The sequence below is a fragment of the Cannabis sativa genome, chromosome 6, assembly GCF_029168945.1.
Source record: "Cannabis sativa cultivar Pink pepper isolate KNU-18-1 chromosome 6, ASM2916894v1, whole genome shotgun sequence".
In the NCBI taxonomy this organism is placed as follows: domain Eukaryota; kingdom Viridiplantae; phylum Streptophyta; class Magnoliopsida; order Rosales; family Cannabaceae; genus Cannabis; species Cannabis sativa.
This window is the reverse complement of record NC_083606.1, coordinates 72286197-72308821: the sequence shown is the minus strand read 5'-3', so window position 1 is coordinate 72308821 and position 22625 is coordinate 72286197. Positions and strand designations below refer to the sequence as shown.

At 30.7% G+C, this 22625-nt stretch overlaps 2 protein-coding genes across 3 annotated transcripts; both read left to right on the top strand.

Annotated features, from left to right (window-relative positions):
- The first annotated feature begins 4437 nt into the window (after positions 1-4437).
- On the top strand, positions 4438-6101 carry LOC115695890 (nigrin b). Its single transcript, XM_061117599.1, has 2 exons — positions 4438-4457; positions 5130-6101. The coding sequence occupies exon 2, from the start codon at positions 5140-5142 to the stop codon at positions 5890-5892; it is 753 nt and encodes a 250-aa protein (XP_060973582.1). The 5' UTR covers positions 4438-4457; positions 5130-5139; the 3' UTR covers positions 5893-6101.
- On the top strand, positions 4439-20847 carry LOC115695888 (ribosome-inactivating protein cucurmosin-like). 2 transcript variants are annotated; one of them, XM_061117598.1, is made up of 2 exons: positions 4439-4475; positions 19723-20847. In XM_061117598.1, the coding sequence occupies exon 2, from the start codon at positions 19753-19755 to the stop codon at positions 20509-20511; it is 759 nt and encodes a 252-aa protein (XP_060973581.1). In that variant the 5' UTR covers positions 4439-4475; positions 19723-19752; the 3' UTR covers positions 20512-20847. The 2 variants fall into 2 exon arrangements, with proteins under 2 accessions (XP_060973581.1, XP_030478847.1); XM_030622987.2 differs by lacking the exon at positions 4439-4475 and adding an exon at positions 18445-18834.
- The last annotated feature ends 1778 nt before the right edge of the window (positions 20848-22625 follow it).

Sequence of the window (22625 nt, the reverse complement as noted above, 5' to 3'; positions counted from 1 at the left end):
TTTTGCAAAGTTGATCAAATTGATATAACAAATTAAATTTTAGTTAGTTAAATTGTTTTTTGATATGAGTAATTTATAAGTTATAATTTTGGCCTATATCCAAAGTTATTATTGCAATCAATTTGGACATCTTAATTTTCAATCTCTTGATCTATTGCTCAAAGAGCATGTGGTGTAAGAGCACCCTCAAGACACAATCAAACTAAACCAATCAAAGAATAAAAACTAAGTTAATTAGTATTTTTGCCCCCTGAACTTTGACATATACCAAATCATGCCCCTTGAACTTTTAAGGTCGTTAAAAATGCCCATTGAACTATTGAGATTATTGGATTTAAGGACTTTTTTCCAATTTTAGTAAAAAAGTCTAACATGAAGAAAAGTTTAGAGGGCATAATTTAGTATATGTCAAAGTTCAAGGGACATGATTTGGTAAATATCAAAGTTTGGAAGCATAATTTAATACATAAACAATCTTTGAAATAGTAAAACTGAATGAAATTTGAGAAAAGTCCTTAAATCCAACAATTTCAATAGTTCAGGGGGCATTTTTAAAGATCTTAAAAGTTCGGGGGGCATAATTTGGTACATGTCAAAGTTCAGGGGACAAAAATCATAATTAGCCTAAAAACTATACTTAATTGAACGCAATGAGAAAATAAAACTATTAAATTGAATCTTTATTAATAAGAATAGTCAGTAGTACACATTTGAATATCTCCATTAATTACAACTCAAAAATGATGAGGATCAAACCTCATTACATTAAATCTCACACTGAGAAACACTAATCTATATATACAACTCTCTCCACAGACACACACACACTGTAATTTTGGACAATCACTCTCTAAACTTGTCTCTGAATTCTAAAGTATGATCGCATTCCTTTGACTTGAGAGAGCTTAGACATATATATAGGTGTCAGTGAGGCAGTGAGGCTTTGTTTGGGTTGGTGTCAATGTTATAACTAATAGTTGCCTTTCTTGTTTTAACTGACAAGTGCTAAGATGACATTACAAAAAATCTTTTATTCACGACAAAACTTGAGTAAAAGTTAAAAAAGTGTGACTAATTATAAATTATTATTCTTATGTTGTGACTAAAAGGTCCGAGACTAAAGGTATTAGGACAAAAATTATAATTTATTGTGACTAAATGTATTTTTAGTCACAATACTTTGTTGTGACTAAAACTAAATTAGTGACAACTTGTAATTAAATACTATATTTTAGTCACAAGTAACATTTTGTTGTGACTAAAAGTCACATTTAATCATAAAAAAAATATGTTGTGACTAAAAAGTTATCATTAAAAATTACAATTTTTTGTAGTGTGAAACTACTGACTTGACATTAAGTGAGTTTAATGCCAACAGACACTACAAGAAATGTCACTTTTGCCAACACATTTTTGTGCTGGCAAAAGTTGGTATTGCGCTGGTAAAATAGAATTTACCTATGATGTGTTGGCAAAAGGGGGTTGGCAAATCAATGTTGGTATTAGAACTTTTGCCAACATAAAATGAAAAGTGCTGGCAAAAAAAACTTTTCCCACCGCGTAAATGTGCTGGTAAAAGTTAGATTTTAGCCACTGCAAATGTACGCTGGTAAAACTTTGATCTCTTTACCAAATTTGCGAAATGTGCTGGTAAAAGTTACTTTTACCAGCGCAGTAGCGAACTGTGCTGGTAAAAGTGATATTTCTTGTAGTGAGAGAAAATGCAGTAAAATCAGTCTGATGTCTCTCATTTCTCTATCTTCTTATGAACTAAGATCTTCTTCATTGAAATCATCTTCTTTAAAATTTATTTTTTTAAGGAATGCCAAGAATGAGTAGTACAAATATTTACACCGTATAGGGTACACAATATACATTGTATTAGGGTTTTTTTAGGGGTTTACCAATGTACTCCTTTTGTGTTTTTGATAATTGAATATTTGTAATATCAATATTTTTGCATGACAGTGTATAGTTTAGTTATTTAAAATATTACTGTGAAGTTTTAAAAATTCAGTAATTTACGATACAAAAAGCAAGGTTCAAATTGTTGACTTACACGCGTATAAAATAAACGAGAGCCACACAAGTAACAAAATGTTAACAACTCATTTTTGATTCGTTAAATTATTTTAAACTTTTCAAAAATTTATTGAATGTGTTTGATAAATATGATGTACATTAATTGTTATATAGAAAAATTAAAATTAAAACTATTAGCTGGTTTTCAAAAACTATCAGAAAGTTGAGCTGGTAAGAAGGGAACGTGAACAATATTTATTAAGAGCAATCACAATAACCAATGTAAAATAGCTGTAGAAGTAAAGAAAAATAGCTAAGAGTTAAAAAAAATATCAAAAAAATATATCAAATAGATGAGTTTAAATAGTTCAAAATTTACCTCATAAATAGTGCTTAATTAAATGTACAAATTCTTTGTTTTAGTATTTAGCTATAATTTTTTTATATATTGTGTTTACTTGTATCTCTGTAAACATAAATAAATATTACATAATATATAATATGTTTTGTGCATTATAAATATATTTATTTAAACTTAATATAAAAAAGATTTTTTTATTTTTATACTCCAAAATATATATTTTTTTCTTTAAAAATTCACATAACAACTCACATAGCAACCAACGGAGCGACCTAAATTGCAATCAAAAGTCACATAGCAATCCACATAGAAATTAAAGGTGTATATTGGTCGGTTTACGTTGCATTTTATTCAAACTAACGTAAAAATCGAGTTAAAAAAATCTAAGTGCAACCTGGCCAATTAAGAAAAAATAAAATTTTAACCCGCCCAATGAATTAGTTGGTTTGGTCGGGTTAACCCGCCCAAACTGAGCACTAATATTTTTTTTTTACATTCAATTATTATATTTTAATTAATTATGATGATGAGATAAATATATAGATTGAATTCAAAATTCAAATCAACCACCATAAAAGAAATATAGTAATTTGAACTTTCTATTTCTTATAAATATATATATATATTATATTATATATAGATTATATATAATAAAAACATATATATATAAAAACCTCTAAATCGGGTTGGTCGGGTTAGTTCGGATTGATTAGGCGAGTTGATATTATTTTCAATCTGTCCAATATAAAGATTGAGCATATTATATTTTCGTCGGATTTTTTGGTTTGTATTTTTCGTCAGATTATCTTGGTTTAGTTTGGGCGGGTTGTTCAGGTTGGGCGGTTTATAAAAGTTTATGTACAATCCTAATAAAAACTACTAGAGCAATTCAAATTATAAATTTGAAAAAAAAAGTTAAAAAATAGTATATGAGATAATTCCAAAAAAATATAGTAAAAGTTGATGTATGATAATGTAAGAAGTGTTGGGATAAGTAAGAATATGAAGTGCACTAGGGGTGAAATTCGGTGAGTTATGGCCCGTTTTACCAATTTTATAACCAACTATTTAGAGATTATTACCGTATAAAACTAACTATTCAATTTTTTCGCGGTTTTTGGTTTTTGGCCGTTTTTGACAGTTTTCGGTAGTTTTGGCCGTTTTGATAATTTTTTGATTTAAACATTTTTGTTTAAAAACTGAAACCGGCCGGCAAGTCAAAAAAAAAAACAACAAAACAAAACTGAAACCACTATTCAATTTTTCGCAGTTTTTGGTTTTTGGCCGTTTTTGACAGTTTTTGGTAGTTTTGATAATTTTCTGATTTAACCATTTTTGTGTAAAAACCGAAACCGGCCGCCAAGTTAAAAAAAAAAACAAAACTGAAACCGACCTTACAATCTAGTTAGTTTGATGGTCAATTTCAGTTTTTTGGTGAGAATAAGGTGGATCCCATAAATTTTTAATAGATCATATCAAGGAATTATTACATGAAAAAAGCCCTAATATCAATACTTTTGTGAACTTGAGTTTCACATGCCTTTCTATCCCAACCTTCCCAAAATCTTTAGGCAACTCAATAGTCAAAACAAACACCCCTAAATGTGAGATAAAATAGAGAATAATTTTTTTGTGATTTTAAAGGATAAAAGGAAAGGATCCAAATATAACTTGGAATTATCTTTGTGATAACATTGTGATATTTATCTAGATAAGGAATTGTTGGATAGAATCCCATGAATTGATTTGGCATATATGCAATTGAGAGTGGTCATAATAAAGTAGATAAAGACTTGGAATGGTATCTGATACCACCATAAAATATTGTCTGTGTGTGATTGATTTGAAGTCTATTTCATGGAGAATTATTGAAAAAGGAATTATAATATAAGACTTATTACTTTGAGACTCAATTTATTTTATCAAAGAAGTATATGTATATATAATATATATATATAGTGTTATGTAATTCATTGCTTAAAACCAATGATCTGATATCTTTTATATATATATACACAAAAATTAACACATGATCTTTTTCCTTTGCTAATGTAATATCGACCAAAGCATCAAAGTAAACAAGTCAAATTAGGTATGAAATACCATTCTTTTCTTTATTTTACAATCTTACATAGCAACTTTTTTATATAAATATATAGATATATATTTTGTGTTATATTTGTTGATTTCCTATCCTCCATTAAGATATATATTTTGTGTTATATTTGTTGATTTAGGGTTACTAGTATATTATTTATTTGTTTTTTGAATGACTACTAGTATATTATTTAGTGTTATGATAATAGGCTGAATTGTTGAAACATAATGTTGGGATTCATTTATTCAATCCCTACACCAACTCAACATGCACATTAGATCATCAAGGTTAATTATGGTTGATCTTCACAATCAAACAAGTAATAATCATGATTTGATCAAACTTCGAGGGATCAATTTGCATTCAAAACAGGTTAAGATTAGGAATTCAAACATGGACAAACATAACAATGAAAGTAGAAAAATAAAGAGACCAAACACAATCATATAGTTACATGAGCTCACCTTGCTCTTTACACTATAATCAACCTTGAATTACATCAACGGTGTGAAATTCTAAGTCACAAGTTGACTAGTAATTCAAGATCTCACTCTTTCTCTTTCAATCTTTCTTTAGGGCAATTCCTCTAGGTTTTGCCCAAAGAATTGAAAAAAGTGATGTTAATTTTTGAAATCATTTTTGTTATAGGTTTTGAAAAATGCAAGCAAGCTACAGCACTGTAGTTTTCAACACTAAATTCAATGATGTGAGTGTGGGATCATACCAAACATTCATGCAATCTCTACGAAGAGAATTGTCTAGCGGAACCACGAGCTATGACATACCCTTATTGCGTAAAGAATCAGAAGCGGTCAAAGACAAACAATTCGTCTATGTGAGACTTGAAAACCAAAGTTTCAAAATCACATTTGCAATATCCACTCTCAACTCTTATGTAATTGCCTATCAAGTAGACGCTGAAAAGCGTTGCTACTTCTTTAAAGAAGCTCCTCCCGAAGCGAAAACTTCACTTTTCAAAAAAAGTACTAAAAGAGTCAATGTTAATCTCAGTACAAATTATAATGAATTAGGAAAGAGAGAAAATGTCAATTTGGGATTTAAGTCGTTAGACAATTCCCTCGAAGGATTTAAAAGATTTGATAGCGAGAATCCTACGAACGAGCTTTGTCAAATTCTTATTGTTGTTATCCAAATGGTTGCGGAGGCTGCGAGATCTAAGTATATTCAACAAAAAATAGAATGGAAAGGCTTTGAAGCCGGATTTTTCCCTAAAAGTGATATTATAAGCTATGAGAATAAATGGAAAAATCTTTCGAAAGCAATTCAGAATTCTAAAAATGGAAGTTTTCCTAAAATACAACTGCAAAATGAAGATTATAGTGATCGTTATGTGTCCAAAGTTGCAGAAGTGAAAAATGACATGGCACTCTTATTGAATATTGCAACATAAAGCTTTGTCTAATATTTAACTTAAGATTATTGTCACCAAAAAATAAATGACATCAATCTTTGATGTCATATGGTATTTGAGTCTGTGTAGTATTTCAATAATATAATGTTTCTCTTTATCATCTTTCTATGGTGTGAGATTTGTAAGGGAAAATTTCAATTTGGTTCCATGTTTATTAAATAATAATTTGAACTTTATATTTTGCAAAACTGATCAAATTGATACAACAAATTAAATTTTAGTTGGTTAAATTGTTTTTTGATATGAGTAATTTATAAGTTATGATTTTGGCCTATATCCAAAATTATTATTGCAATCAATTTGGACATCATCTCTTCTTATATACAATTTATTGGCTCTTAATTTTCATCCTCTTCTATTGCTGAAAGAGTATGTGTTGAAAAAATACCCTGAAAACACAATTGTTACTGCAGTAATAGCATTCAATAAACACAATCAAACTAAAGCCAATCAAAGTTGTGTGACGAGACGAATTTTCTCCTTGAATGAGATGTTGGCTGCCCAACTTTGAGATTGTATATCTCTTTTTTGGTTTTGTTAGGTCGTGAGTCTGGCGTTTTTCGATAACTATTCTACCATGGACGATACTAGTTCTGAACAGATTACTGAAGGAAACATGGAGGAACTCCATTTACAGTTCATAGAAGAAGCCTCTCTGGAGCTTGAGGCCAATTTCGAAATTAACACTGAGGTTGCAAAGACCGGGGTCTTGGCCAAGATCCTAGGCTCTCGTCCTTTATCCAAAGGAAGAGTCAAACAGATTCTTACGGGGGTGTGGACTCTGAAAGGTAAATGGAGAATGAAAACTCTGGAGAAAGGCACATGGGGTTTCTTCTTTGATAAGCTGGAAGATAAGGAAGAGGTTCTAAACCGCCGACCCTGGATTATTGCCGGGCAACTTCTGAATATCAGGGAGTGGCCTCTGGACGGGAACTGGTATGGTGTTCCGATGAACAAGTCTGTATTCTGGGTGGAGATTCATGGCTTCCCTACTCCCTATCTTGCTTTCCAAAACTCTAGCGTGATAGGTGCTAAGGTTGGCGAGTTTCTAGAATCGGATGGAGTTGATAACTGCACTATTACTAGACGTGGCTTAGGTGGATATTCAGATAGACCAACGTCTCCCGGCAGGGTTTTACCTGAGTATAACTAGAGGAAGAAAAAAATGGATACAGTTCAAGTATCAGAAACTGCCTAAAATCTGTTTTAACTGCGGTCATCTTGCCCATGATTCGAGTGTCTGCCCTAGGGAACGTGCTTATGCTTTCCCTCCCATAGGAAAGGCGGTTCCTTTGTATGGTCCATGGATCAAGGTCAATGTTCCTATTCAAAATTGTTTTGATACCGGGCCTGCTCTTCTCCAGGACGGGAATAATCGGACGGCAAATATTCAGGGAACTTCGCAGGTCCAAGCGGTTGGTGAGGGGCCCAGTGAATTGCATGGTACAGGAGTGAACGTTGCGGCCACTACCACGAACGCAGCAGGCGATTGTACGATTGGTACGAAGGATACGGGTACAAAAAATTCGAAATATTCCTTTGGAGGAGGGACAGCTGGACCGACACTTGGCATTCCTATAATAGGAGAAAATGAGCATCCTATGAATACCTTGGGCACAAATCCAGCAAATGAGAATGTTATTGTTTGTATGATGACCCATACTGTTGGGTTTTATGTCCTAAATAAAACTCATTTCAATATAATCAGATTTACTTATTAATATAGATCAGAAATAACATTTAATGTTGCATGGTTCACATGATTTATTTCATGATTATATGTACATAATGTATGAATTCATCTGAAATCCTTTTCACATACTTGATCCTGTTTATTGTGTTGTCAACACTTTGGAAAGTAAACATGACTATGTGAATAAAGTTTCCTAGATTTATCAGACACATGATTTTACTGATATGATAATCTACAACAAGAGTTTACTTGCATTTGGAGAAATGCTATGTTCTTTCCAGAGCATTGGTTAAAGTAAAGCTCAGGTTGGATGCATGGAGTATGCATCAGAAGGGACCGATATTGAACTTTCACTTAGATTTATCAAACTTACCGTAATATCTATTCAAGTCAATATCACCTAGTTGATCCTAAATCAAATGATCTTAATCCTGTTATAATTAGGCTCAATCTCAAGAGGCTATTCGTGTTCTTTGATTTGTTAGTTAAGCCTACTTTTGGGTCAGGGTGATACGTACATTTTGGGAACACGGTAGTGCAATTGAGTGGGAGCGCTAACATAAACATGGAATCTATAGCTTCTATCTGGCGAATAGTAAGTAAAGGATGATCTCCTTCGAGCTTGACCAAACGAAAATAAATGGTGGAGTACTCATTTCACATAAGCTGAAATATCACTTATACGGGATTAAGTGTTTTAAGGATAAAATACATTGTAGGGTGTAACGGTAATCTAATCCCTTTACAGTGTAGATCATTCATATAGAGGATCATTGATCAAATTAGGATTATAACAATGGATAACTAATGATGTGTCTATATGGTGGAACATATAGAGCATTCTATATACTGAGAGTGCAATTATAAGTTCTATGCGTGGATTCAACGAAGAATTAATAAGTCAGTGAATTTAGGTTATAAATTCTTGATCTGCTTATTGGAAGTTGGTTATATAGACCCATGGTCCCCCCACTAGTTGAGATAATATTGCTTGTAAGACTCATATAATTGGTTTTGATTAATCAATTATAATTCTCAATTTAGACTATGTCTATTTGTGAATTTTTCACTAAGTAAGGGCGAAATTGTAAAGAAAGAGTTGTTGGAATTTATTTTACCAGGATCTTAGATCTACTCACAAGTATGTTTATTAACACCCTAAATATGAACTTTCTAAAACGATGAAATAAACACATATAAAGTTTAGGAAACCTTACATTGGGTGCAGCGGAATAATATGACTCCTTCCGTTCAGATATCTAGCCCTTGATTCCTTTATGTAGCAGAGCATTATCAATATCTGAACCTGGATCTCTTTCTCTAAATCTTTGATGCTGAAACTCCTTCTTGCTGAAAGTCTTTCTTCACGATCTTCCTCACTATGATTGAGGTATCACTTGCTGTGTGTGGGCACTACTCATACACTAAGAATTTCGAAATCTCAATGAGGAAGAGAGAGAGAGAGAGAGAGTGGGTTCGGCCAAAGATAGGGAGAGAGAGAGGCTCAGTTTTTTCTTAATCAGAAGTGTCAGAAGAAAAGTGTAATTTTCCTGAAGCCTTCACTATCTATTTATAGCATTCCACTAGGGTTAGGTTTGAATTATTTGGCATTAAAATAATGAAAATATCAGAGGGAAAAACCCTACAAAAGTGGCCGGCCCTACATAGTGGATTTGGGCCTCACTTTTTGCAATTTTACAGTTTTATCTTTTCTGCATCTAATTTTCTCAAAAACGCCAATTTTCTAATTCAACCATTTAAATGCCAATTCTAACTATTTAATAACTATAAATAATTATTAAATAATATTGTCATTTATCATATTTATTAATTGAACCATACAAAGTATCATAATTAACAAATATGCCCCTAAAACTCTTTCTTTACAATTTCGCCCTTACTTAGTGAAAAATTCACAAATAGACATAGTCTAATTTGAGAATTATAATTGATTAATCAAAACCAATTATATGAGTCTTACAAGTAATATTATCTCAACTAGTGCGGGGACCATGGGTCTATATAACCGAGCTTCCAATAAGTAGATCAAGAATTTATCACTAAAATTCACTAACTTATTAATTCTTCGTTGAATCCACGCATAGAACTCAGAATTGCACTCTCAGTATATAGAATGCTCTATATGTTCCACCATATAGACGCATCATTAGTTATCCATTGTTATAATCCTAATGTGATCAATGATCCTCTATATGAATGATCTACACTGTAAAGGGATTAGATTACCGTAACACCCTACTATGTATTTTATCCTTAAAACACTTAACCCCGTATAAATGATATTTCAGCTTATGTGAAATGACTACTCCACCATTTATGTTCGTTTGGTCAAGCTCGAAGGAGATCATCCTTTACTTACTATTCGCCAGATAGAAGCTATATATTCCATGTTTATGTTAGCGCTCCCACTCAATTGCACTACCGTGTTCCCAAAATGTACGTATCACCCTGACCTAAAAGTAGGCTTAACTAACAAATCAAAGAACACGAATAGCCTCTCAAGATTGAGCCTAATCATAACAGGATTAAGAAAATTTGATCTAGGATCAACTAGGCGATATTGACTTGAATAGATATTACGGTAACTTTAATAAATCTAAGTCAAAGTTCAATATCGGTCCCTTCCGATGCATACTCCATGCATCCAACCTGAGCTTTACTTTAACCAATGCTCTGGAAAGAACATAGCACTTCTCCAAATGCAAGTAAACTCTGTTGTAGATTATCATATCAGTAAAACCCTATGTCTGATAAAGCTAGGAAACTTTATTCACAGAGTCATGTTTACTTTCCAATGTGTTGACGGCACAATAAACAGGATCAAGTATGTGAAAAGGGTTTCAGATAAATTTATACATTATGTACATATAACCATGAAATAAATCATGTGAACCATGCAACATTAAATGTTATTTCTGATCTATATTAATAAGTAAATCTGATTATATTGAAATGAGTTTTATTTAGGGCATAAAACCCAACAAGAGTTTTAGGGGCATATTTGTTAATTATGATACTTTGTATGGTTCAATTAAGAAATATGATAAATGACAATATTATTTAATAATTATTTATAGTTATTAAATAGTTAGAATTGATACTTAAATGGTTGAATTTGAAAATTGGCGTTTTTGAGAAAATTGAAATAAAATTTGTGAAAACTGCAAAATCCAAGTAAGGCCCATTACACAACATGGCCGGCCACTTGGGATAGTTTTTCAAACTGATATTTTCATTATTTTAATGCCAAATAATTCAAACCTAACCCTAGTGGAATGCTATAAATAGATAGTGAAGGCTTCAGGAAATTTACACTTTTACTTCTGATTTCCTTCAAAGAAAAACCTGAGCCTTCTCTCTCTATACCTAGCCGCCACCTTCTTCTCTTTCTTCCCTCTTCAATTTCAAAATTTCTTAGTGTTAGAGTAGTGCCCACACACAGTAAGTGATACCTCAGTCATAGTGAGGAAGATCGTGAAGAAAGACATTCAACAAGAAGGAGTTTCAGCACTAAAGAATCAGAGAAAGAGATCCAGGTTCAGATATTGATAATGCTCTGCTACAGAAAGGAATCAAGGGCTAGATATCTGAACGGAAGGAGTCATATTATTCCGCTGCACCCAATGTAAGGTTTCTAATACTTTATATGTGTTTATTTCGTAATCGTTTTAGAAAGTTCATATTTAGGGTGTTAATCAACATACTTGTGAGTAGATCTAAGATCCTGGTAAAATAATTTCCAACACATACTGGCCCTGACGCGGCCCAAGTCATTGAAAGCCCACATCATGAAGTGTGTAAGTCCCGTACACCTCATCATCATCCAGAACCCACCTTCATTAATGGGCCTGCGAATACTTTAGAGGAGATTACTGCTAAACTCTCAGGGCCTATGTGGGATGGGGGAGAGGGTCCAAATGATACTGGTGCTAAATGGTTCCACACTATGACCTTGCCTCCAATTTTGGGGTCAAAGTCAAAAAAGAGGAAGGCAACGGGAAGTGTATCCCCCATTGTTAATTTGGCTCTCAATCCATCTCACGGCACTCCCACGTCTAAGGGGCAGGAATTATCTTTCAGAAAGGGTGGAATCGTTCCTTTCTCTCTCGGGAAGGACTCTCCCAAGAAGGGATCTTCAAGTTCAAGGAAATTGAGAAGCAAAAAGACATCTCTTGGCAGCAGTAACATTGTCGAACCGAAAATCACTGATGATGATGGCAGTAATGAATCAGGTACCAATGCCCCATCTTTTTCTTCTGAGTTTGGAAATTTACTTGTTGAAGTTAGAATTGATCAAAATTTTCAATTGGGCGAGGAGGCGGCCCTTATCAAGCCCCCCCAATCCCAATGAGGTTCCTTTCTTGGAATTTCCGCGGCCTTTCGAGACCGGCGGCAATCCAAGCTCTAAAGGCTTGGGTGTGGAAGTGGAAGGTGGATTGTGTTTTTCTTATGGAAACTAAGATAGGGGCAAGTCAAATGAGGTCTATTTGTAATTCTCTGCAATTTGAGAATGGTGTTTTTGTTCCTTCTGTGGGGCACGCTGGAGGGTTATGTTTGTTGTGGAATAAAAATGTGGACATTACGGTTACGGAGATACTTGAGTTTGGGTTTGTATGTACTGTCAACGACTATGCTGTTTCGAAGATTTGGTATTTGTTGGCCATCTACGGCACCCCTTATGACGAATATAAAAGGGAGTTCTGGGATCATTTAACGAATATAGTCAATTCCTTCGATGGTCCCTGGGCTCTTATGGGAGATCTTAACATTCTTCTGTCTAAAGAAGATAAATTGGGCGGGCGTAATTTCGTATTGGACTAAGGCTTAAAAATTGGCAGAGAATATCGTATTGGACCAAGGCATGGGTGTGCCTAGGCATTGGATCCTTAGGCCTAGTTATAAATTCATAAAATGCTCACTGCCCATAAAAAAAGGAGTCATGCCTAGGCATGGAAATCACATGCTTAGTCCTGTGTCTAAGTAGCCTAGAGACGTGTGGATTTGCACACATGGGCCACGACATAGGATCTACATACCACGACCCAACCCTTCAATTTTCAAACAAACAATATATTTCTCAGCTTTTTTATTTTTTATTTTTTTTTGCTATAAAAGGAGTGGATTTCGATATTTTTCAGTAAGCAATTCAAGAGTACAAAAATTGAAGAGCAAGATCAATCGAGAAAGCTTTTTCAATGGGGTTTTCTGTTGGGTTTTGTGCCCTAAATAAAACCCATTACAATCTGATTAGTTATCAATTTAAGAGTTTTGAAGTGGTTTATGTTAACATGTATTTTTCATGTTTATGGTTTTATATATATTTAATATATGCACAAAATTAGTTAAGTCCAGAACATATATTATTCACAATTACAGTATTGTCAACACACTGGAATGTGATTGTGATTATATGATTCAAAAGACTAAGTCCCTGTTCATCAGTATTTTAGATTTACACTGATGTGATAATCAGCGATGAAGTATACTTACACTTGGAGTAAGTGTTATGTTCTTTCCAGGACATTGGTAAAGTATACTTGTTTCGAATGTATGGAGTATACATTGGACTAGACCGATATTGAACTTGGTCAAGATATTATAAACTTACCGTTGTATCTTTCCAAGTCAATATCACTAGTTGATCTTAGATTAAAAGAATCTAAATCCTGATATGCTTAGGCTCAATCTCAGGAGTGTTATTCATGTTCTTTGATTTATTAGTTAAGCCTACTTTTGGGTCAGGGTGATACGTATATTTTAGGAACATGATAGTATGACTGAGTGGGAGCGTTGAACATAAATATGAAATCTATAGCTTTTACTGGTGTATAAAAGTCAAGTGATGATTCCCTTCGAGCTTAGCTAAATAGAAGTAAATGGATGAGCTCTTATTTCAGTGACTATATATTAGATCACTAAAACATCATTTACCGATAGCTAAGTGTTTTTAGGGGCCAAATACATTGAGGGGTGAAAACGGTAAATTTATCCCATCTCGATGTGAATCATCTATATAGAGGATCTTTGATCACATTAAGATTATAACAATGGTTAAATGAGATAGCATATCTATATCGTGAAACATATAGAATGCTCTATATAAGTCTGAGAGTGCAATTCCAAGTTCTAATAGTGGATTCAACAAGGAATTAATAAGTTAGGCAATTTACCTGGTAAATTCGGTTCGACTTATTAGAAGCTCAGCAATATAGATCCATGGTCCCCATTCTAGTTGAGACCATACTGTTTGTAAGACTCAATAATTGATTTACGTTAATCAATTATAATTCTAAAAGTTAGACTATGTCTAATTTGTGAATTTTCACTAAGCAGGGGTGAAATTGTAAAGAAGAGAGATTCTAGGTTTATTTATTAATAAGAGACTCTATATGTCTAATTAATAATTATATTAAATGACAATATTATTTAATAATCTATTTTAGTTATTAAATAATTAGTTTTGGCATTTGAATGGTTAGAATTAGAAAATTGGTATTTTTGAGAAAATAGAAATAAAATTGTAGAAACTGCAAAATTCAAGTGAGGCCCAATCACACCATGGCCGGCCACTTGTATTGCATTTTCCAATTATTATTTTTCAATTTTTTAATGCCAAATAATTACTAACCCAAACCTAGCAGTTATTAATAAAAAGAAAGTGGTGGCTCACACCAAATAAGGCAATTAAGCAATTACTCTGTAATTCAGGAAACTGCCTCTTTCAGAAAGTTGAGCTTCCCTTTTCTCTATATATAGACGCCCATCTCTTCTTCTTCTTCTTGAACAATACAACATTACAATACAAGAGAGATACAATTTCGAATCCCTAGTGAAAGAGTAGTGCCCACACACAGTAAACAGTACCTCAATCATAGTCTGGAAGATTGTGAAGGATCAAATCCAAGAGAAGGACATTCGGGCTCAGATCTTGATTATACTCTGCAACAGAAAGGATTGAAGGGTTAGAGATCTGAGTGGAAGGAGACATATTATTCCGATGCACCCAATATAAGGTTTTCTTAACTTTATATGTGTTTTCCTTTTATCGTTTTAGAAGTTCATATTTAGGTTGTTAATCAACATATTTGTGAGTAGATCTAAGATCATGGTAAAATAATTCCAACATTTTCAACATTATTTTCTTCTTCTATTCTAAATTAATATGTCTGAATTTGCTACGATAAACATGAGTAGCTAAACAGTTTATTAGGGTTTAGATGGATATTGTTTGACATTGATTCATGGTTTTGATGTGATTTAATTTTCTCCAATTTCTATGTATTTTATTTCATTCGTACTTAATTACATTTATTGCATGATCACCAATTAAATGTTTATGATTTTAATGCAAAATCTAAGAAGTGAGTGTCAATTATGCTATAGTAAAATAGAACAAAATTTCGATATAGGACGAGAGTACTTATATGGTTTGGATAGCTTATAGGGTTTCTGTATTTAATGCCTTTTATTTACATGTTTAATTTATCACGGGAGTAAAAAATTTACATATAATTGAGATTTATATATCTGAGAAGACTATAAATTACTTAAGTGAACCTACTATTGCATAAAATTTGGTAATATAAATTGAATCATATTAAACCATAGTCAATAAATACAATTAAAATTGAAAACTCTAACTTTTGATCATCATTAATTAACCTATTAATTTACATGCTTCATGTTTTTATTGTTTTCTTTCTAGTTTTAAATTTTTTCTTAAATTTGATATAGCTAAATAGAAGTAAGAATTTAATTTTAAAGTATTTGACTAAAATCTTCATGAGAACGATCTCACTCTTTGTGAATTCATTATTTATTTACGATACGTTTACTTACGTATTAAAAAAATCATAACAAATACACAACTTTTTTAACACTCCAATGGGGAATGCTCTGGTTTGAAGGAAGATCAATAAATATCAATAAAAGCAACATCTTAAAAGGCCAATAAGAGAAGAGGAGAGATTAGTTAAATTATATTTTAGCCATACAATTTAAATTATGAAAATTATTGGAGCTCAAATTAAATATGTGAGTGAGATTAATTAACCAAGGAATAAGAAGCGATTAATATTTAAAACATGTTTATGCCTCTTTGTGTGTTATTTTTTTTAAAGGTAATGCACACATGGTAGAATTAGTCAAAGCCACATGTAAAGTTAATTTGTTATGTTTCTTTTTCTTGTCTATGATAAATTATAGAGAATTGAATTAGTACCTAACAAAAAAATATTGTAGTAATTAAAAGTAGTTGAGCCATCAATTGGTTAAATGAGTCATAATAATTTATTGTAGAGTGATTTTATTATACTAGTGGTGCTTAATACTGTGATATTATGAATGAGCTTATTATAATAATTAATAAATTAAGGAAAATTTACACAAAATATTATTTTACATCTTTACAAATTTTTTTTTAAATTTTATGATTTTTTTTTATTATATTTTATGGTGTCCTATAAAAAACAACATGAAAATAATAAAATATATGTAGTCCATATTTTTATATATAAAAGAAATTAAAAATGTTTAAAAATTTATACAAATATCTTATTTTTGTATTTTTTTTTTGATTTTTTAGTTAAATATGAAATAATTTCATAAAATACTAATAGCAGTATTATACATCCTAATACTTTATAATACTACTTTTAGCATTTTCTTTCTATTTGGTTGCACCCATAATTAATTCCATCACTTTTCACACCAAATTTCAATTCATTGGGGTTCTTAATCTTAGGTCTCCAAGTAAATTCATTTCATTGGTTAAACCACAACTTTTGATCCATTTAAAACACGTTTTTTTCAAGTATTTTATGTTTAATCATCCAAAGAAATAATTAATGTCATACATACAAATGTTAGACAATTTATATGTATAGACTAAAACATATATGTTTATGTATAAATTGCGGAATTAAATCAAACATATATACACTATGAATAAGAGGATCGAAATACCTCCAGCCATTGATTCTTTGAGCATTAATCCCACATTAAGCTTTGATCTGCAAAGGAAACTGGTTGATGTGGGTAATCGGGCTTCCTCGCTCTCTCAACTCTCTTTAGATGGATTTTGCTGTTATGAACAGAATGAGTGAGGAGCTCGGGGACCGAGACCCTATATTTATAGGTGAGATACTCCATCAGTATCTGCGTCACATTAATTGTCAGAATATTTTGACAATTAATTCAGGAAATCAAATCAGGTAATGAATATATAAATCTGACCATATATAGAATATTACATAATTGATTTTGTCCAGATTTAATGAATATAAAATATTCATTTAACAGAAAATCAATTATTTATTTATTTCCTTAAATAGAAAATCATTTCCTTAATTAGAAAATAATTTCCATAAATAAAATATTCTAATATTCTCCCACTTGGTCAGCATTTAAACTAAAATATTCAAACCTAACGTTCCTCATTATATAATAAACATACGAATCATAGCGACATGTCCTCATTATGAATCGAGTATTATCTTCCATGTATTACAATACATTTACTATATAACAATGTACTTTATGTGACAATATTTTTATGTAAAACTATATGTGGTATTAACTTTTATGGACACCTAAATTTATAATATTTTAGTATAAATTAAGAGAACTTAATTTAACATATTATCCTAATTAATTATACAAATATGATATATAATCCAATTTAATATAATACAATACAATACAATACGACCTAATACGGCGTTACAAACGAGCCCTATAATACTACTTTTAGCATTTTCTTTCTATTTGGTTGCACCCATAATTAATTCCATCACTTTTCACACCAAATTTCAATTCATTGGGGTTCTTAATCTTAGGTCTCCAAGTAAATTCATTTCATTGGTTAAACCACAACTTTTGATCCATTTTTTTTTTTGAACATAACTTTTGATCCATTTATAACACGTTTTTTTCAAGTATTTTATGTTTAATCATCCAAAGAAATAATTAATGTCATACATACAAAGTCATAATTTATAATATATTGAAAATGCATAGATGAATAATGATAAATAATAATGCCATATATACAGGAAAACAATAAATAAATGGGTAAAGGAAAAGGTTGTTGTTGTTGTGTAGAAATATTCAAATAAATATATCTCGTACACATGTAAATTAAATTAAAAAAAAAAAAATCAGATTATAATTATTGTTCATTTTCTAAAATATGAGGAAAAATAATGAGCTAATAAACTTGGGCTATATTACTTTTTACTTCATTATTGAATAATATTTCTCTACATGTTTTATAAAGAATCACTATTTATTAAGCTAAAAATATATATTAATTTTTTAAAAAATTTCTTAGTATAATATAATATATAAAATAATATATAAAAAATAAAAAAGTTAATGTATAGTGTAATGTAAAAAAAAGATTGTTAAAAGACACTGCTGGTATCTAGCACATTTTTTAGTGTGACACTGTTACTAGTGTAATTAAGTATTGGGTCCCATATAGCTTAAGAAAATAACTTTTAGAGAGTATAGCTAACTAATCGTAGAGTGTCACCCATAAAAGGTGCTACACGTTATTGGTACATAATATAAAAGTGTGAGATAAAATAAAAAAAAAATTAATATGATATTTTAAGACTTTTCACTAGTCTCTGGTATACGATGTAAAATATATGGGCATATATATAAGGTTAATTAGGATTTTCACTCCTTACATTTTAACATGTACCAAATTCATGCCCCCTAAACTTTTCTAGATGTTTAAAATTCTTCCTGAACTATTGAGATTGTTAAATTTAAGGACTTTTGTTTAACCTCATTTAATTTTACTATTTTAATGATTATTTATGTACTAAACAATACTTCCCAAACTTTGATATCTGCTAAATCATGTCCCTCGAACTTTGATATATACTAAATCATACCCCTTGAACTTTCATCCATGTTAGAATTTTTTTACTAAAATTAGACAAAAATCCTTAAATCCAACAATCTCAATATAGTTCAAGGGCATTTTTAACGACTTTAAAAATTCAAAAGGTATAATTTGGTACATGTACTCAGAGGTCAACAGTCAACTGTATTTTATGTAAGGGTATTTTAGGAATTTTAATATCCTGGTTAGGCCTATATATGTAATGTTTTCATTTCGATACATTTAGATATATAATACTAAAAACAATAAACAGGTTCTTCGACCGACAAAAGCATCAAAGTAATCAAATCAGGTATATATGAAATGCCACAATCTGAGCTTTTACAATCTTAAATAGCAATACTCTAATATAGTTGCTATATATATCATCCATTAAATATATATATATTGGATTAATAATACTGTTAATTTCTTTGCTCTTAAATAGAATTTATTATTATTATAATTATTGTTGTTGTTGCTGCTGTTGCTGTTGTTGTTAATGTTGTTGTTGTTGTTGTTGTTGTTAGTATGTATAATTGATAATTTTGTATGTTTGACAATGATGATTGATAATTTTATAGTGTTATAATAGGTTGAAATATAAAATTTTAATTGATTGTGTTGCTGCTGATTTTTTGATTTTATAGTGTTATTTACTATATTAAAATCCAGAATTTACTTATCAATACTTGTGGTTTTCCTTTTTTTTTTTTTTTCTAAGAGAATGACCCATAATTTTTAAAAGATAATTAGAGAAAATATTATTTTTTGTAAATTTTTTACATTCATACATTTAATTTTTTTTTTTGTACTTCTACCGTGTTTCTATAAAAATATATAACACAAAACAACAAGTAAGATAGGTAAAAATAATAGAAAAATAATATCAAAACTACGTTAATAAAATATACAAATAACAAAAAAAATTAACAAGAGTACAGTACATTAAAATATCATATTTTCTATAAATAAAGTCATAAAAATTATAAAAATACTTAAAATTCTGTAAAAAAAACTGTATTTTATAATTTTTTTTATTATTTTTGTGTGCTTGTCAAATAGAAACCCTTTTATAAACCGTTCTTATATCGTAAGGTTTCTAGAATTTATATTTGAAAATTGGAAACATAGCGTAGATTTTAAAAACAACATTTAGTTTTGTTATTTGATTAATGGTGTGAATACCTAATATTTGTAGGTTTTGTCAAAGAAGTGAATATTTTTCAAAATGGAAGCAAACTATAACTATAACACTGTAATTTTCAACACTAAATTCAGTGATATGAGTGTGGCATTTTACCAAACATTCCTTCAATCTCTACGAAGAGAATTGTCTAGCGGAACTACGAGCTATGACATACCGTTATTGCGTACAAAATCAACGGCGGTCAATGACAAAGAATTTGTATATGTGAGACTTTACAATCAAAGTTTCACAATCACATTTGCAATATCAACTCTGAACTCGTATGTGATTGGTTATCAAGTAGATGCAGAAAGGCGTTGCTACTTCTTTAAAGAAGCTTCTCGCGACGCAAAAAAATTACTTTTCAAAGAAAGTACTGATCAAAGACATGTCGATCTCAAAACAAATTATGATATCTTAGGAAATAGAGAAAATGTCAATTTGGGATTTAAGTCGTTAGACAATTCCCTCGAAGCATTTACTAGGTTTGATAGTGAGAAACCTACGAACGAGCTTCGTCAGAATCTTTTAGTTGTTATCCAAATGATTGCGGAGGCTGCAAGATCCAAATATATTCAGCAAAAATTAGAATTTAAAGGCTTTGAAGCTGGATTTTTCCCTAAAGGTGATATTATTGCGTATGAGAATAAATGGGAAGATCTTTCTAAAGCAATACAGAATTCTAAAGATGGAAATTTTCCAAAAGTAAAGTTGCAAAATGAAGATTATAGTGATCGTTATGTGTCCACAGTTGCAGAAGTGAAAAATGACATGGCACTCTTGTTGAATATTGCAGCATAAACAAATTACATAAACCTTTGTCCAATATTTTACTTAATATTATTGTCACCAAAAAATAAATGACATCAATCTTTGATGTCCTATATGGTATTTCAGTCTGTGTGGTATTTTATTTCCAATAATGTTTCTCTACAATTATATCATTATGGTATGATGATATTTGTAAGGGAAAATATCAATTTCGTTTATTATGTACTTTGGTAAAATAATAATTTAGATTTTATAATTTGAAAAATTGATCATCAATTTGATAAAAGGAACTTAATTTTTGTTAATTGTTTTTTAGTTTTACATATTATGTTTTAGTCACAAATAATTTTTTTATTTTAACGAAAGTCATATTTTATTAGTGACGAAAAAATTATGTTGTTACTAAAAATAAATTTTTGTAATGATGTGGTGATATCAGTTTTTTTTTTTGTAATATTTAGGACAAATACAATTTTAGACCATGTGTTTGCAAAAGTTATTGATTGTGCTCTCTGTTTTATTAAATAACAAATTGGATCTTATATTTTTTAAAATTATACAAAATACTACTCTAAACTGATTTTTTTGTCAAAATAAAAGTTGATAATAACCCGATCTAGAGTTGTTATGATAAAATTAGGTATATAATATTCTTATTTATTCGTACTAAAAATTATCTTTAAGTTGGTTATATTAAAAAAATTATTAAAAACTAAGCTCATGATACTATTTTGTAAAATATGAAGTCTAATTTATTATTTTACAAAAACAGATGCTCCAACTAATGATTTTTACAAACACAAAATATGGTGTTAATCCTAAATATTATTCGATTTTCTCCAATTGATCCCCAATTCATTTTATTCGCTTAACCACCACTCACAATTACAAAAAAAATATTCTCATCGATCAAAATGTTAATTTTTTACGAGAATTGATGCTATTGAAATTGAGTGTAAAATTGTTGATAATAAGCACTCATTAGGGTCAATTTATAACAGACGCTAAGCATTAATGCTATTATAAATCGATGCTAAAAATATAAAAACAAATAAACATCCCAACCCATATATCTCGACCCTAATATTAAACCCTATATATAATATAGCATAACTACCACCCCTTTACTATAGCTCGTACTCTCTCTCTCTCTCCCCCACCTTTAAGGCCTAAAAATGAAGTATTTATAGGGGAGATCTATTGACTCTAATTACAAGCTGAAACCCTACTTGTCCCAAAGAGACAGGTAAGATGTTGTACGTCTACAAGTGACATCTTGTAGGAGGTGGTCTCGTGCCAAGTTGTAGTTATTGAGTGTCAGGTGGTCCCATCATTCAGAAGCAGCGTACCTCTTGTTGGAGTGTTAGGGCATGCAGGCAAGGCCGGCCCTAGGCATAGGCGGGCTAGGCCCGTGCCTAGGGCCCACACTTTCTGGGAGCCCAAAATAAAAAAAAATTATTAAGCTTTTATTTAAGTAAAATTTAAGTGTATTATAAGCAACAAATACTTATAGCTTAGTTGGTTGAGGTGGATAGAATAATGTCTAAGGTCATGGATTCAAATCCTATAACACTCTTCTTTTATATTTTTGAGAGCCCCAAAATTTAATGTCTCTACTACTCGTACTAGACGTACACTACTACAAACTGTACTTTTGATATTGATTTTAAACTGACTGATATTTTTACTGAACCGACACCTATTCCATAATGACAAAAAGTTTAATTTAGAATCGACACTATTTATTTTTAGTGTTGTTTTACAACCGACACTTAAAGTATACATATATTTTCTTTTATTGTCGGTTTAAAACCGACACCATTAAATTTTGGTGTCATTTTATAACCAACACATAAATGTTCTTTAGTGTGGATTTTGAACCGAGACCAAAGCTCAATATGGAATTTTATATAATTTTAGTCCATGACCTCACAGCCTCATTTTTGTGTATATATATATTATCTATATAAACATTTGAAATTTCAGAATGCATTATAAAAATACAACCATTTGAAGTACCACTCTTGAGAGAAGAATACTAAACCATATTACATCGTTACAGCCACCAATAATATTAAAGTTACTTCTATTGTATATTTACATTATAAATAGAATTTGTAGACATTCTAAAAAATATAAGAAAC

Excerpts from the sequence above, each read along its gene's own strand:
- LOC115695890 (XM_061117599.1), top strand. The coding sequence starts at position 5,140 with ATGCAAGCAAGCTACAGCACTGTAGTTTTCAACACTAAATTCAATGAT.
- LOC115695888 (XM_061117598.1), top strand. The coding sequence starts at position 19,753 with ATGGAAGCAAACTATAACTATAACACTGTAATTTTCAACACTAAATTC.